At 34.4% G+C, this 17,807-nt stretch overlaps 1 protein-coding gene and 1 long non-coding RNA gene across 12 annotated transcripts in view; one reads left to right on the forward strand and one right to left on the reverse strand.

Moving 5' to 3' along the window:
- LOC149137206 (uncharacterized) overlaps positions 1-509 on the reverse strand; it is a 58,665-nt gene extending 58,156 nt beyond the window's left edge. Inside the window, exon 1 of the long non-coding RNA XR_016240723.1 lies at positions 286-509. This is a non-coding gene — a long non-coding RNA (uncharacterized LOC149137206). The remainder of the gene's footprint in view (positions 1-285) is intronic.
- The window catches only part of LOC106871173 (innexin unc-9), a 740,381-nt gene that overhangs the window by 683,797 nt on the left and 38,777 nt on the right, over positions 1-17,807 (forward strand). The window contains exon 1 of one of the 11 annotated variants that reach the window (XM_014917503.3): positions 574-728. The exons of the other annotated variants lie outside the window; for them this stretch is intronic. Coding sequence (XP_014772989.1) covers positions 703-728 — 26 coding nt within the window. The 5' untranslated portion in view covers positions 574-702. Of the gene's footprint in view, positions 1-573; positions 729-17,807 lie in introns of those variants that run through there. 11 annotated transcript variants of the gene reach the window in all.

Here is a 17,807-nt window from a genome sequence, read left to right on the forward strand (position 1 = left end):
TGAGAAGAAAAATGGAGATGGTGGTGATGGTGGTGGAGGAATCCATCTTTATGTCATATTAATAAATAGTTGACTAGATATTAAAATAGAACTAGATATTTAAATAGAACTAGATATTTAAATAGAACTAGATATTAGAATTAAAAATTTTATTTTGAATGCTAATACAGAATTTTCATAATGTTTATATATTAAAAATCATTTACTTTGCCTCAAGTTACATTTCAAAAGAATAATAATAATACAAATACGAAGCAAAAGAAAAAATAAATAGTGAATTATTACCGAAATTATGTCCGGGTCCCATATATTTTATCTCCTTAACATCCTTCATTTTTGTTTTGTAATACTTCCTTTGATAATATTCTCACTGCTAATGTCAAGGGCTCACTGATACTTTGTGAAAAGGTTTCAAATTTATGCAGATGATGTAGAATGCTGTAAACTTCAGCAATATACATTAGGAGATGTGATTAAGTGACTACACCATATCACCACATACACATAGCTGAAGTTATTTTTGTTTTAAAAAAAAAAAAAAAAATGTAGCTAGGAATCTTGCCTCCCTATAAGTAGGCAGTTACTGCTATATGTAGGGCTTCACATGCCTTCAGGATCCTTAACAGGGGATAGTATTTTCTTACATGTTAAAACTGAAAAGCAGTGAGATCGACTTACTGTGCCAAGCTAAAACATTCTTCTATGGACATCTTTGACGCTGGAAGATGGTTTGTAATTGCAATTTTTTCTTTATATTTACAATTTATTTATTCGCTCATTAAATATTGGTCAGAGACTTAATTAAAAATATCTCTTGTTTTGTAAAGTAATACAGAATAAAACAGGAATTTACTTACGTCTCCTTTCACTATCAGCTACTAAAGAAAAAAATGCAATTCTTAAATATAGCTAGATTACTAACTTTCTCTTTCTCTCTCTCTGTCCTTCTCTCTCTCTCTCTCTCTCTCTCTCTCTCTCTCTCTCTCTGTTTCTCTCCCTCTCATTAAGCCCTATCTATCTTTCTATCTTTATTTCATTTTGTAAATAATTGTTTTATTATCCCTTTTCTACCATGATAGTTGAGTTATCTGCCAACTTTATCAGTTTTTTCACAAGTAGCAGAGATATTTTTCACATTCCATACTTAGATTAAGTGACAGCTCCGAATATTTCCTCTACAATATCATCTTACGAAACAGATGTGTCAGAATCTATTGTTATATCATTGATATCAAACCAGTGTGGATCACAATCTTTTTGACTGTATACACACTGGGGATCAATTAGGAAATCACTGGGACACATCACACGAAAATTCAAGAAAGAAAGAAAGAAAGAAAACTTTAGTTTTAATCTTAAAAATCCAAGGAAAGAAAACATTTAGAAAAAATACTATTGTTTATGACCTCATACATGTGTATAACAAATTTATGACTAACATTTTTACAAGATGCCTAAGCATTGATATAATATATATTCTTTAAAGACTTACACTATAGTTTTGAAAATATTGCAGTGCACCTCAGTGGGTCATAAAAACATCATTTAAGAACCTTTGCATCAGACCATTACTTCATCTTCAATAATTATTATCAATTCTAATTACAACTGTTTTATGTTGTAAATGTTTTACTTCTTTTAAACTCCAGCAACATCCACTATAGTAATTCTATTGCAGTAGTTAAAATAATTTTGTTTTCTATTCTTTTTTTTTTTCTTTTTTTCTTGGTGGATGGATTGGTACGGTAGCGTGAGATGTTGTTGATTGTGAGAATGATGATAAAGATGCTAGCTCTATGATTTGATTAAACTTGCCTGATGATGAAAGAAAAGAATAGTATATCTCAAACACTACCGAGGTGATTTATGTATATGTTAAGTGTATGTGTGTATATATATATGTATTGTGTGTATCATCATGTGTTAGTGTCCACTTTTTTATGTTTGCATGAGTCAGATGGAATTTGTTGAGGTAGATTTTCTATCAATGGACACCCTTTATGTTGCTAAACTGCACCTGTTCCCTCATAGCCAGACACTGCTTCTATGACAGTGGTCTCATTTGGAATTATAGCACAATGACAATAGAAGGAGATTCATAAGCAAGTGTGTTTACATATATACACACACATAAAGCACTTCCTTCAGTCTCCCTCCACCAAATCCACCCACAGGACTTTGGTCAACCTAGAGGGATAGTAGAAGATACTAGCCATACAGTAGGACTGAACTCGAAGCCACATGATTGAGGAGTGAACTTCTTAACCACACACCCATGCCTATGCATGTGTGTGTGTGTGTGTGTGTGTGTTAGAAAAGAATATTTTGTGTGTGTATTAACCATGAAATTTTTTTAACTAGTTTAAATGATACAAATATTTACTTCAACAAATATTAATTTCCAAGCATGAATTTGAAAATATTTAATATGGAAATGTTTATTTTTTTTTTTTTAATCTGAAAATATTATTTTGTTTCTTTCTCCTCTTCAATATTCTAAGCTCCCTAACATAAATTTTACTTTTGTATACTGAATTAAAATAGCAAAACAAAACACAGCTTAATATATTAGTTTTCTTATTTAGTCTTGTTCCTTTTTATCCCTGCTACAAATAATGAACAAACATTGAGAGAGTCAAATTTAATGTTAATACTGTACACCAATTGGGTAAAATGTTTTATGCAGATTGTTGTCAGAGAGCCATAAAACACATGTTTTAATCTGAACATATGTTTTTTATGATAATGCTATCCATCAATAGAGTTGAAAAAGACTTTTTAATAGTTAACAGATCTTTGAAGTCCACTGGGCTAGTATTTATCTCTCATTTAAGTGATTTTAAGCTTATAAGAGAAGTGTTCTTCTGGATAGGGAGCCAGTATATCACAGATAAGTGATCCCACTAGAGGAATTGAACTGAGTATAGCTTACACCAGGGAATTATACCACCTTATTGTACATGCTTAAAGAAAGTGAGGTACATTAAGTTATGTATAGTTCAATGCTGCTAACAAGATATTTTTTTTTTTGTTTCTGCAATCTGAAGGTTTGGTACTTGATAGTTCCAGATAAATACCAATACTATTAAAATACAGATGCAAAGAACCTGAAACTGTTTGAGTACCACATTTGATTAAATAAACATTTCTAGAATAGGTACACGACCCAAGATTTGGTGGCAGAAGTAGAAGTTGGTCATTTAAATCAATACTGCATTCAATTGATACTTTATTTTATCAACACCAGAAAGATGAAAGGCAAAGATGACCTTGACAAAATTTGAACTCAGAATACAATGGGATTAATAAGGATTTCTCACATTAGCACATGACCATTAATGAAAGTATTGTCTACTGAACAAACTGGGAGAAACATATTAATGACTCACATCTCATTTATTCTGAAAGAAATAATAAAGCAAAGTCTACACCAGGGTTTGAACCAGGTATATATAGAAATGTAACTAACTTCTGATCAAGTCATACACCACCTTTTGAGATAAGATTTCATAATGGAACCAATTAGATTCTCTATAGTGTTACAATAAAAAATTCCAGAACTTATTATACTTTGTATTTTCACATAACCGAATGACATTATCTTTTGGGAGGTAAAATACAAAATAGTGAAAAGACTAGAGCATGCATACATATATAACACATTGTGTGTGTGTGTGTGTGTGTGTGTGTGTAAATGTAATATATATATGTGTATATGTATATATAAATATAATATATATACATATGTATATATAAATATAATATGTATATATATAAATACAATATATATATGTATATATAAATATGATATATATATGTATATATAAATATAATATATATATATATATATATATATATATATATATATATATATATATATATATGTGTGTGTGTCCGTATATATAACTATAATATGTGTGTGTGTGTGTGTGTGTATAACTATAACATATACACACACACACACATACACACACACACACACACATACACACACACACACACATACACACACACACACACACACCTTTATATGTTTTTATATATATATATTGAGTGTATGTAATATTTAGTATCAATAGTGTTTGTTGATATCAAAGTTTTGCTGATACATGCTTTTCAAATCAGACAGTTTTGAGAATACTGGCTTCTCAAAAGCTACCTGATTTCAGAAGATAGTATAAGCAAAAATTTGAAGTAAACAATTACTATTGATAATAAATATTATTGTGACTCTACAATCACAATTGAGCGGTTTATTCAAAGCACATTTACTGTACTGAAGTACTCGAACTTAAAAAGAAAAATAAGAAATAAGCAATTAAATATATATATATATATATATATATATATATATATATATATATATACACATATACAAATATACACATATACAAATATATACATATATATATATATATACATACATACATACATACATACATGTATATATATATATATATATATATATATATATATATATATATATATATATATATATATATATATATACATACACACATACATACATGTGTGTAAGCATGTGAGTGTCATGTGCATGCATAAGACAGAGAGTTAGAAATTAAGTACAGGGAAAAATCAAAAGAATTAGACAAGGAAACACAAATGAAGGTATACACATACACATGCACACACACACACTTATTTCTCTCATAAGTTGTTGGTTGAAGTTCCACTGTTTCAACTCTTAGCTTCAGCTTATTTGTAGGTTTCAAGAAAAATCTGTGAGGGGAAATATTTTGTGAGGAATAGGTACTTTTGAGATGGATGTGAGACAGCATGTTTTATGGTATAACAGGACAAAACTACTACAATTATTTGAGAATATACAAATATTACACACACACACACATGCACATGCACATATTATTTGATAGGTTGTACATGCTTGGCAATTTGAAAGATCATGCTGAAAATGAAATCCTAATATTGTGAATGAGTTATTGTAACCATTTGGCAGAACATAAACTATTATATTTATTTGGGTAAATATAACAGTGCAGTCAACTATGAAATGTCAGTGAGTTTTGTTATGCATCTACAGCATGGTCACTGACACCATTCCACTGCATATATTATGTAGTTTCAAAATAAAACGTAGGAGTTATGACGGAGAATATATGCAAATGTAAGAGAGTGTAAATATTATTAAGATTACTAAGTCAGTATGTTAGGTTATTTAGCAGCAGGTAATTTTTATAGACATGACAGCGTGAATTAACAAAACACATTAATTTACTGGGGTATGGCTGACTGGTAAATCAAAAATAATCTACAATAACACATTTACATCATCATCATCATCGTCGTCGTCGTCTAACGTCTGCTTTCCATGCTGGCATGGGTTGGACAGTTTGACTGAGGACTGGTGAGCCAGAAGGCTGCACGAGGCTCCAATCTGATCTGGCAAAGTTTCTGCAGCTGGATGCCCTTCATAAAGCCATCTACTCTGAGAGTATAGTGAGTGCTTTTACGTGCCACTGGCATGAGGGCCAGTCAAGCAGTACTGGCAACGATCATGCTCAAGGGGTGTTTTTTACATGCCACCTGCATGAGAGCCAGTCCAGCGGCACTGGCAATGACCTCGCTCAAATGTTGTTTTTCACATGCCACCGGCACAAGTGACAGTAAGGGGATGCTGGCAACGATCATGCTTGAATGGTGCTTATTACGTGCCACCAGCACGGGAGCAATCAGCAGCCCTGGCAATGATCACGCTTGAATGGTGCTTATAACATTCCACTGGCACGAATGCAATCAGTCAGTACTGGTCATTGGCCACGTCAGCAATTTTGATTTCACTTGCCTCAACAGGTCTTCACAAGCAAAGTAAGGGTACTCATAAGCGGGCTGGTTATACACCACTGGCATAGGCCACGGGTTATGGACTCACTTGACTTATCAGGTCTTCTCAAGCACAGCATATCTCCAAAGGTCTCGGTCACTAGTCATTGCCTTAGTGAGGCCCAATGTTTGAAAGTCGTGCTTCACCACCTCATCCCAGATCTTCCTGGGTCTACCTCTTCCACAGGTTCCCTCAACTGCTAGGGTGTGATATTTTTTCATACAGCTGCCCTCATCCATTTGCAGCACATGACCATACCAGCTCAGTCATCTCTCTTGCATACCACACCTGATGCTTCTTAGGACCAACTTTTCTCTCAGGGTGCTTACACTCTGTCGTGTATGCACACTGACATTACACATCCAGCGGAGCATATTCACTTCATTCCTTCCAAGTTTACGCATGTCCTCAGCAGTCATGGCCCATGTTTCACTGCCATGTAGCATGGCTGTTCGTACACATGCGTCATACAGTCTACCTTTTACACTGAGCGAGAGGACCTTAGTCACCAGCAGAGGTAGGAGCTCTCTGAACTTTGCCCACGCTATTCTTATTCTAGCAGCTACACTTTCAGAGCATGCAAGCTATCAAGTACTTGTAGTTTTTCTCCCTGGAATGTGACAGAAGCTATTCTCTGCACATTTTCAGTGTTTATTGTTCCTGAACATTTGCCACATACAAAAACTATCTTCCCAGTTAGCCTTACGTGTATTATTTATTTTGCATGTATATGATCTCAGCGACATGCGTATCTTAACAATTATAATTCCACTAGTATATGACTAGACTTTGTCTCAGATGCTGCGGTCTAACTGTATATCATTTACCACAATGAGAGAACTGCTGTCCTTACTTTGTAAATGGAATCATGTCAAGCTCCATAATATACAGCAATCACTTGAAACAACTGACACCTCTCACTTGGAATGCTTTTGCATTCTGTCAGGAAAATCCTGCCTTTCACAGACCAAAACTCTCTGTTTAAAACTTATATTTTGTCAACCTGGAATGTGGATACTGGCAATTTCAAATATTGTTTATATTATTATATTAATAAGAACTGTTTCTGATCTAGGCAAAAGGCAAGCAGTTTTGAGGTGCTTGGTAAGTTGATATGATAGACTCCAGTGCATGATTGATACTTTATTTTATCAACCCTGGAGAAATGAAAGGCAAAGTTGACTCTGGTGTAACCTGAACTCAGACCATAAAGAGTTGGAACAAATACTGCAAGATCTTTTGTCTGATGATCTAAAGATTCTACCAATCCATTGCCTTTGAAGGAAGACAACTAAATATCAAAAGGCATATGTCACATAATAATAATAATAATGGTTTCTGATATAGGCACAAAACCAGCAATATTCTTTTCTACTCTAGGTACAAGACCCAAAATTTTCGGGTAGGGGGGGGGGGCAGTATGCAACAGTATGCAACTGGTGCTTAATTTATCAACCCGAAAAGGATGAAAGGCAAAGTCAACCTCAGTGGAATTTGAACTCAGAACAAAAAGACAGACGAAATTACCTCTAAGCTCTCAGGATCTATCCAGCCAGTCGTCTGCACTTTGAGGCCATCCTGGTAATGTGCACTTGGAAAGAAGTAGCATCACTCATGTCGATACCCAGGTCCCTCACTGATTTAGGTTCTGGGAATATAATCCCCTGTGGACCAGTGTAACCTGTAAGTTTTATATTCAGTATTGGATGCTGGTAGCACAGGGCTTGGGATTTTTCAGCATTAAACTGCATATTATTGTCCTCAACCCATCTGTAAATTGAGTCCAACTCTTGCTGCAGGTGTGCAACAACCTTGGGGTTCTGTATTTTCTGCGAGACTTTCATATCATCTATGTTGCTAGTAAGGGTGGCAATCCGGGCAGCTGAGGGCATATATTTCAGAGGGCCACTATGAAAAGCACTAGTCCCAAGACAGTGCCTTGTGGAATACGGCTTGCTACTTTTGTTTTCTTTGAGGTGGCTTCATTAGCCATTACTGCCTGACTTCATTCTTTCAGAAAATCATGTAACCACTCTCCAAGTTTTCCAGCTATGCCAAGATCATGCAGTTTGTGGCATATAATACCATGATCCACTTTATCAAAAGCTTTTGCAAAGCCAAGGTATATTACGTCCACATTTAAATTGTAAACGGCCAAAATTTTAGGCTCACACAAAATTATCAAAAGCAAAATGCAACCTAAATCATTGAAAAAATATTAACCAGCGCAAGACTATATCCATTAACAATGGAACCAAAAGTGAAAAAATGTGGTCGACCTAACAGTGGTACATGCCCCACCTTTTGGAGGGTTCAGAGTTCCACTTTAAACAAGGTGAAATATTTAAGATTAAATTAAATTTCACCTGTGCCTCAGAAAATCTAATCTATGCCATTACATGCTTAGCGTGTAGTAATCATTATATTGGCAAAACAGGAATATCACTCCATCGAAGAATCACTCTCCACAAAGAACAAATCCGCCACCCACAATACAGACAGGTACAGGTCAGTGAACACATAGAAAGGTGTGCTAGGAACCTTAATCCTAATTTCCTAACTTTCCCCTTCTATCAGTGCTCACAGAACACCTCAGTACAACAAAGAATGAATAAAGAGGCAACTTTCATCAATAAATATCTTCCACAACTCAATATGAACACTTAACTTAATACAGAACACTACTAACCTTTCAATTAATACCACCCATACATCCTATACACCATTTACATTACAGATCTATATCTACCCTAGTTGCACCAAATTCAGAACTACTTACCTCCCTTACACATAATATTTTTACTCAGGGACTAGTAGACCTGACACCATTTGGTAATCGGTGTGCATTCATAGCAGTGAGCAGAAAATTTACAAAACCAGTATGCTTTTGAATCTCTTTAACAATTCACAGTAATGACTTTTGTTACTTTTATTCCTACCTCAGTTCATCTAATTGTATATATCTATCGTTACTTTTAATAAAAAGCCTTTACTTTTTTTTATTTCCAGTGTGCATTTTTAGTTATTTTTCTTCTTACTTTCCCCTTACATTTCCATGTATAGTTTCTATTTCTATTTTCCACATGTATTTCTATTATATATATGTGTGTGTGTGTGTGTGTGTGTGTGTGTGTGTGTGTGTGTGTGTGTGTATATATATATTAGCATGGAAAGTGGACGTTAAACGATGATGATGATGATGATGATATATATATATATATATATATATATATATATGTGTGTGTGTGTGTGTGTGTGTGTGTGTGTATGAATGTATGCATGTATATATATATATATATATATATATATATATATATATATATATGTTCTCTTTTACGCTTTTATTTGTTTTCATCATTTGACTATGGTCATCCCAGAGCACTGCCTTTAGTCAAATTGTCCTCAAGACTTTGTAATCCTAGTAATTATTCTATTGGTCTCTTATGCTGAACTACTAAGTTACAGGGATGTAAACACACCAACATTGGTTGTCAAGCAATGTTGGAGTGGTCAAACACAAACACACACACATATATATACGACAGGTTTCTTTCAGTTTCCGTTTACCAAATCCACTTACAAGTCTTTTGCCGGCCCAAGGTGCCACACAGTGGGACTGAACCTGGAACCATGTGGTTGGGAAGCAAGCTTCTTACCACACAGCCATATATCATATGTGTGAGTGTGTTTGTATTTCTCCTTGTTTTCTTATGTTCATTCACCAACTGTACATAAAACAGCCTTTCATCTGTACAGGTAGTGTCTTATGTTTGCAGTCAACCATGAAAGCATGTCTTAGCTTCTTGACATGTCTTAATATGTTTCACCATCTTTGTAAACAAAAAGGCTTGTAACTATGTCCGGGCTGTTTGTTATTTCCTAGACTGAGGGATTACCTTGCATGGTGACTGGAAGGGCATCCAGTACTATGAAATCTGCCTTAGTGAATTACATCTGACCCATGGAAGATAAAAAGTGGACTAAAGTAAAACGACGATGATGATGAGATTATAAATAACAACAACAGTATAAAGCAGCAATCAGTGGAAAGGCTTCTTGAAATGGGGAACCCACATATCTCAGGTTTCTCTTATACACTAAAGACAAATAGCTTCTAGTTTTTGCTGTCAGCTCATGGACACATAGTTAATATAGTCCCATGTAGCTACATCATTTGTTCCACTCTCTACCACCTTTCATAAAAGTTCTTAAAAAACAGCAGCTCTTGCTCTATATTCACCTTCTCCTTCATTAGTATATGAAGAAGGTGAGGATTTCCTTTGAATAGAAAAGCTCTATCCTTAGTTTTTCATCCAACATGCAACTTTCTTTGCCATAGTCATCAGCCAGAGGATGCTCTTCCTTGTCAAAGGAAGGTAATTGTTTGAACTTCAAGATAAGATCAGCTGACAGCTAGATCTATCCTACACATGATAACACATGATGAACCTGTGAATCAACAATGCACAGACATTGAATAAGTGTGTGTGTATGTGTTGGACATTTTTGTTACCCTGCATACATCTCAGAAAGAAACAAAAGGTCATACTGTTTATGAAGTGCATCATCATCATCATCCTTTAACATCCACATTCCACCCTCGCATGAGTTATATATTACAAAGAGTGCTTATAATAGAAAAATAATAAAAATAAATATATAAAATGCAGCATGTAACCAAATGACATTGAGGTGAACTTAGTTAATGTAATGGAAGCTGGACCACAGTAAAACTACTGGAATAATGATTTAATAATAATGCCATAATATATAGATAGCCTATTTGGATGTATATATATCTATGAACATTTAATTATACACCTGTTATGTATATGAATCTTGCACACACACCATCCAGCCTTAGAAGAACTACAAGAATGTATTGGAAGAGCATATTACCTGGATAATAAAATGTTGAGTCTACAACTATAATGCATTTAGGCATAATTTGAGTTATGATCGACTCAGATGAAGATTCTGATATATAATGAATATAATGTTATGTGTCTGTACGTGTATATTTGTATTTATATATATATATATATATATATATATATATATATGTATGTATGCTTTTATATATACGTATTTATATATACATTTATATATAGATATATATATGTACATATGTACATATTTACACTTTTATTGCCTTCAAAGTATTCTCCATTTAAAGCAATGCATAAGGCCAGGTGTGTTTACCACTGTTCAAAGCAGTGCTGGAACTCTTGCGAAGTGATGTTTTTAATGCCTTTGTTGTTTTTTCTTCACCACATCAGCAAATTCTGTAACACCAACTTTCATCACGAGTTGATCTTCCAACTGTTCTTTCAGTCATGACTGCTTTTGATCTTCTGTGAGCAAAGTGAGGCACAAGTTTTGTTGCAACTCTTTTCATTCGCAATTCCTTACTCCAGGACACACCAGTCATATCAACAAGTTCGTCAATTGTTCGGTGACAGTCCTCCAAAATCAGTTCATGAATTTTTCTGATGTTTGAGTTTGCTCAGGTCAGCAGTCGTCATGAACAAGGTTAGTCTTCAAGTAATTAGTGACTGTTCCTAAAGCATGGAAACCACACATAAACTTGTGTTTTGCCCCTACCATTGCTTGACAACCGATGCTGGTGTGTTTGCGTCCCCGTAACTTAGCAGTTCGGCAAAAGAGACCGATAGAATAAGTATTAGGCATCCAAATAATAAGTCCTGGGGTCAATTTACTCAACTAAAGGCGGTGCTCCAGCATGGCCGCAGTCAAATGACTGAAACAAGTAAAGAGTAACGAGTATATATATCTATATCTCTATATATATGTGTATGTATATCTATCTATTTGTATATGAATCTCTATATATCTGTATGCATCTTTGTATTTATGTCATTGTGTGTCTGCATATTTATGTGAGTGTTTGTGTATATGTATTTATAAATATAGGGTTATATGAATACATGTGTTATATACATATGTGTCTGTACACTTGTGTGTGTGTGTGCATGTGTTAGCATTTATATGTATGTCAATGTAAATTAACATAGCCATATGTTGAAGTTTCGTTTGCATGTTGAGTTTGTGAGATGATCTGTTGTGCACCATATGTAATATATCAGATGGAACAGGCTGCCTAACCACTAAAACATGAGTTGCAAGATAATAAAATACCTGTTGATTGTTCAGTTATAAACTCTACCCCAAACCATCATAATCTATGCAGATTGAAGCAGCAAGAGTTAAATGTTTAGGCCATAGACATAGCGCAATAGAAGTGCTGGTTCTATAACTTTCTCTAACAGGAGTCTGATACCTTATCTAGTAGGGAAAATGCATCTCTTGTATATCATTACCATCATCATTTTATGTCTGGCTTCTACTGCCGGTATGGATTAGTTGGTTTGAAAGGGTCTGGCAAGCTAGAAGACCACATCACGCATCATTGCATTGATATGATTTCTGTTGCTGGATTCCCTTTCTAATGCCAACCACTTAACAGAATGTACAGGGTGTTTTTTCATTGCAGCAGCACTAATTATACTTGCCTTATTACTTGCTAAGGCCCTAAAGTAGCCCCTATGGTTGAAGGAGAATAAAAGAGAGAGTGGGCAAATACTGTGTGTGTGTAACTCAAAGTCAACATGGAGAGTACTGAATTCTATACACAATAAATTCCTGATTGGTTAAAATTTCACCCATAGACAGACAAAGAAAATGAAAACCTAGGCATAATTCTGAATGAAATGAAGAGATAATTTTTCAAAAAATCAAAGTTTTATGGTTGAACAAACATGCTTGACGAAAAGCAGCAATCTTACCATTGCTTTACAGTTGAGAGACAGCTAGGAACATGTTTCAGTCATGGTTAGGCTTCATCAGAGTAGAACATAGTCCTTAATGTCTCCAAAAATATATAGGTATTTCAACACATGTAGAAGTTTTGTACAGTCGTTGTCAAGGTTAATTGCACAATTTGGTCAACTGACATCAACTAGCTAAAATTAAAATTTTCTGCACATTCTAAGATAGCTGTTTCATTAGTTAGCTATTTTGGAATGAAAACATAGAACCAATGAAACAGATGTGTCATAAATCATTATTACTGTCATTTTAAGTTTGTTTACTTCCCATGCTAGCATGGGTTGAACAGGTTGTTATTGTCCAAGTTCTTATTCAGAATTTCTGATCCTGTCTAACAAATCAGAGGATCATATCTCACTCATGCCTTTCATTTTCCTATCACCAACCTCTTTACAGTGTGTACTAGCTGCATTCTATTGAGGTTCCAATACTATTGAGGCTGCCTTGCACTCTTTAAGGCTGAAGAGTCTTTACTACTCTGTGATGTTTGTTTGCTCAAGACATCATGACCAAGAACTTGAATAGAAGAGAGAGTGAGAACAACTAGGATCATAGGTGGAATGGGGAAAAAATATATGATGGCTGAAATCTACCTCAACAAATTCCATCATGTCAATGATTTGTATAATACAAGTTGGTCAGCTGAAACTAAGTTTGGACATGTGATAAGGACCTGTATCATCTGATGGCTATTTTTTAATGGAAACATAACCAACAAAACAGCTGTCGCAGCACATGATTTGGAAATGACTCCTCACTATTGATGCTTTGGATCTGCTATTTCTAAAGTTATGCAAGCCTTAGGAATTGTAACTGCCCTTAAGAATATCCACAAGCTTAATGAAGTATAATAGTCATTATGAATTTCTTCAAACCAAGTGAAAATCACTGAAGGTGCCATGTAGAAACTACCCAGTACACTCTGTAGATTGGTTGGCATTAGGAAGGGCATCCAACCATAGAAACCTTGCCAAAACAGACTATGGAACCTGGTGTGGCCCCTTGCCATGCCAGTTTTTGTCAAGCCATCCAACTCATGCCAGCATGGAAAATGGATATTAAATGACAATAATGTTGAAGTAAAGTTATTTCTAGAAATCCTAGTTTAATAACAGTGAACACCCAGATTACCAACACCTGTGTATTATGTTTGTGTTATGTTCTATTTGTTTGGGAATAATGGAAGAGACCTTACCTATAAATTGTTAGTAACATAGTTATTCATACCTCCCTATGCACAACAAAGATATAGGTGTGTGTTTGTGTGTGTGTGTGTGTGTGTGGAGAGAAGTATGTATAAGTTTATTGTGTCGCTATTTAGTCAGGAAGGACTTTCCAGTAACCCCACTCCCACATCACTGGGATTCAAAAATAATTGTGTGAAGTTTGTGGTTAGTAAACAATGTAGCTTAATGAGTGAGAAAGGAAATATAATTAGATGCTGGAAAGATGAAGTTTTAGGGTGGTCTTTTCAGTGCAGCTGTTTCCAATAGAGTCTAGGTGTGTTGAAACACAAACATGATAATAGAAGTAGTTGCCAGTGAAAGGAGTTAGTTTAGGTGGAAATTCTATAAACTCAGTAATTCAGAAAAACAGATGCTCTTGTAAAAATGGAAATTTGGTGCAGGGCCATAGTGAATAGTGATGTTTGGTAAGTAAAGGTTTGTGTGTGACAAGGATATCTATATCTATTTGTACTGCCTCCAATAGTTGAACAGCACTCAATCAGACAGAATTATTTTCTGGAAAGAGAAGAAAATTTAGCCTTTCTAAATAAATGTTGTACCTATGATATATGCCTGTGGTTACCATTATATAGTCATCAGTTTAAAAAGCTGGACCAGATCACTGTTTAACATCCATTTTTCAGTGCTTGTACAGTTGGGTCAGTCTTCTTTTACATCTAAGTTCCTTTCTTTTATGCAGTGACCATACCAGTAAGAAATAAAAACGAATCTTGATCTTCAACTAAGCAAAGTCAATCAAGTTATGTACATTATTCAGGCTATAAACACAATGGCTGCTGAGATTTAGAATTGAACATCCAGAAAAAGAGAGAGAAAATAATTTGGAAAGTAGCATTGATTATAATAAAATATATGAAATTGGAAAATAAAGGAACAAGATATGAGTATAGCTATATAGTTAAGAAGTTCCTTTTGCAAATATGTGGCACCTTAAGCAAGTATCTTTTATTATAGCTTCAGGTTGAACAAAATCTTGTGAGTAAAATTTTATTGATGAAGACTATGTAAAAGCTAGCATATGTGTGCATGTGCATGCACATGTGTGTGTGTGTGTGTAGGTGTGATATCTTTACCTAATATATATCAGTGAAGGAGACGGTGACACACAAAATGCACCCAGCACACTCTGTTAAGTGGTTGGTGTTAGGAAGGGCATCCAGCCATAGAAACCATGCCACAACAGACAGTTGGAGTCCACACAGCTCCCACTAGCCAGCTCCATGTCAAACCATCCAACCCATATCAGCATGGAGAGTAGATGTTAAACAGTTATGATGATGATGTTGTAAATGTGGTCAAGAAAGTTAGAAAAAAAACACAGGTAATTTTTGTGGTATTTATTTTATGTCGATATATCATACTCCCTTTAAGGCAGCAAGCTGACAGAACCATTAGCATGCCAGACAAAGTGCTTAGTAGGATTTCATTTGTCTTTACATTCTGAGTTCAAATTCTGACAAGGCCGACTTTACCTTTCATCCTTTCAAGATCAATAAAATAAGTACCAATTGAGTACTGGGGCTGATGTAATCAACTTACTCCCCTGAAATTGCTGGCCTTGTGCCAAAATTTGAAATCAATATATCAGTTACTGTTACCTTAAGCAATACAATGAATTAGTGATTGGTAAATTGTAAACCTGTAACCAATAATGCTATTGTTCATCAGTCGCAATAATAATTATAATAATAATAATAATGGTTTCAAATTTTAGCTCAAGGCCAGCAATTTCGAGGAAGGGGATAAGTCAATTACATTGACCTTAGTGTTCAACTGGTACTTATTTTATTGACCCCAAAAGGGATGAGAGGCAGAGTTGACCTCAGTGGAATTTGAGCTCAGAACCTAAAGATGGACTAAGCATTTTTCCCAGCATGCTAACAATTCTGCCAGCTCACCACATTAAACAACAACAACAACAACAACAATAATAATAATAATAATAATAATAATATTAATAATAATAATAATAGATAAGTGAATAAGTAAAAAGAAGCTCAGAAAGTAATGTAGTACAACTGTAATACAAAATCTGTCCTGAATGAAACCAAGGTCCTTGTTTGATACAATATTTCCCCCCTGACAAACTAGTTAACAACATCTAGTGATGGTTGCTAGAACAAAGGTAAACATCTGCAAGCCATCTTCACTGTTAAGCTAAAAATCCCTTGATCTTTATTTAATTATCTTTCTTAGGGACACTCATCCTAGATGATTAAGAGTCTAGTCAGTTTTTCACTATTTCAAGTTTGTGTTTAGTTATTTTAGATGTTATTGCTGGAAAAGAGGTTATTTAGTATGCTATAGAAAATATTTATATGTTTTCTTCACTAATTAACTCATTTATTCAGTAGGTTATGATGATACTCACATGGCTGAGTCATTTTTTTTTTTACCTGTTATGTAAGCGCATATATTTTTTTCTTTTGTGTGTGTGTGTTCATGTTCATTACATTTGCTTCCCTTTGTTTCCTAGACACATCTCATGCAGTTTCCTTAATCCACTATCTAGGTGGGCATAAAATCAAAAGTATGGGCAAAATCCCATCTTCTCAGACTAACGTGTTAAAACTAGATGTGTTTATGTATCTAGAATGTAATCTAATATGCTCACAATGTGGACAGCAAATGTTGCATATTACCAGTCTTCCAGACATTCTTTTATATCTATTCTGAATTCTAAGACATTTTGTGAGCATTGAAAATTATCTAATTCAACAAATCATGCTATATAAGTTTGCTGATGTATGCATCTTAGCTTCAATTATGTATTAATGATGAAGTAAGAATACCTCTCTGCCTGCTGTTGTCAAAACTGAATTTAGTGCTCAATTTTCCTGAGATCAAGCATGCTAGCTGACTTACAGCATTAGGCTGTTTAGAGGTTGCTTCTCCAGATGGCAATTCTAGGCTACTTATATATAGCAATAGCAGGATAGAAAAACTAGGTAAAAGTAATTCTTTTCTTTTGCATTTAATTAAAGAAGTGGGGAATTTTTGTTTTGGGAGTGTTTTTAATGAAAAATCTAACTAAATAGTTTCATAATTTTTGCTGAGTATATATATCAGAATATTTTACTGAATGTATATCAGAACTGTTTGAATGATTTCATTATGTGCTAAAATATATGGGCATGTTAGTACAGATGTAGGCATCAGAGCTAACTCTATACTTGGTATATTTCTTACCCTGTATTATTTACAACTATTCTTATGTTATCACTGATAGGTTTAGAGAGTGAGAAAGAGAGAGACAGAGAAACAGACAGAAAGAAAGAAAGAACGTTTCCATTCAGATGAATCTTTCTGATGGCTGACAGATTAAATTTGTTTCTGCTCAAAACAGGTTATTTTACAATAGCCACCAAACTATCATTACCTAAGACAAAATATCTTTCTCATCCTGATGACAGCTTAGATTCTTCTATTTTGGGTTTGTCATAAATATAATATATCTTCCATTATTTATTATGAACATAACTCTCATTTGTTATGTCTCTGTCTGTGAGTGTATATACGTGTGTGTGTGAGAGAGTGTGTGCATATGTATCTGTCCGATAGATAAGTGTCTAATATGCATATACAATGTTGTGAAGCAAGTTGAAGCTATTGAAATTTTTTGTATGAAAAAGATGGAATATGTAACGAAAATATTTTCATAGTACTATATTTGTTGACTACTATAGTATCTTCAATCATTCCCCTTTTACCACTGTATTACCAGTATTTATTTTATCAACACAGAAAGGTGAAAGAAAAACTTGAACACAATAGTATTTGAATCTGACCAAAGATTACTGCATGCCTTTCGTTCAACACTCCACCTATTCTGCCATCTACCATGTATT

This window comes from Octopus bimaculoides, chromosome 2 (genome assembly GCF_046866305.1).
Source record: "Octopus bimaculoides isolate indiv1 chromosome 2, ASM4686630v1, whole genome shotgun sequence".
NCBI lineage: Eukaryota > Metazoa > Mollusca > Cephalopoda > Octopoda > Octopodidae > Octopus > Octopus bimaculoides.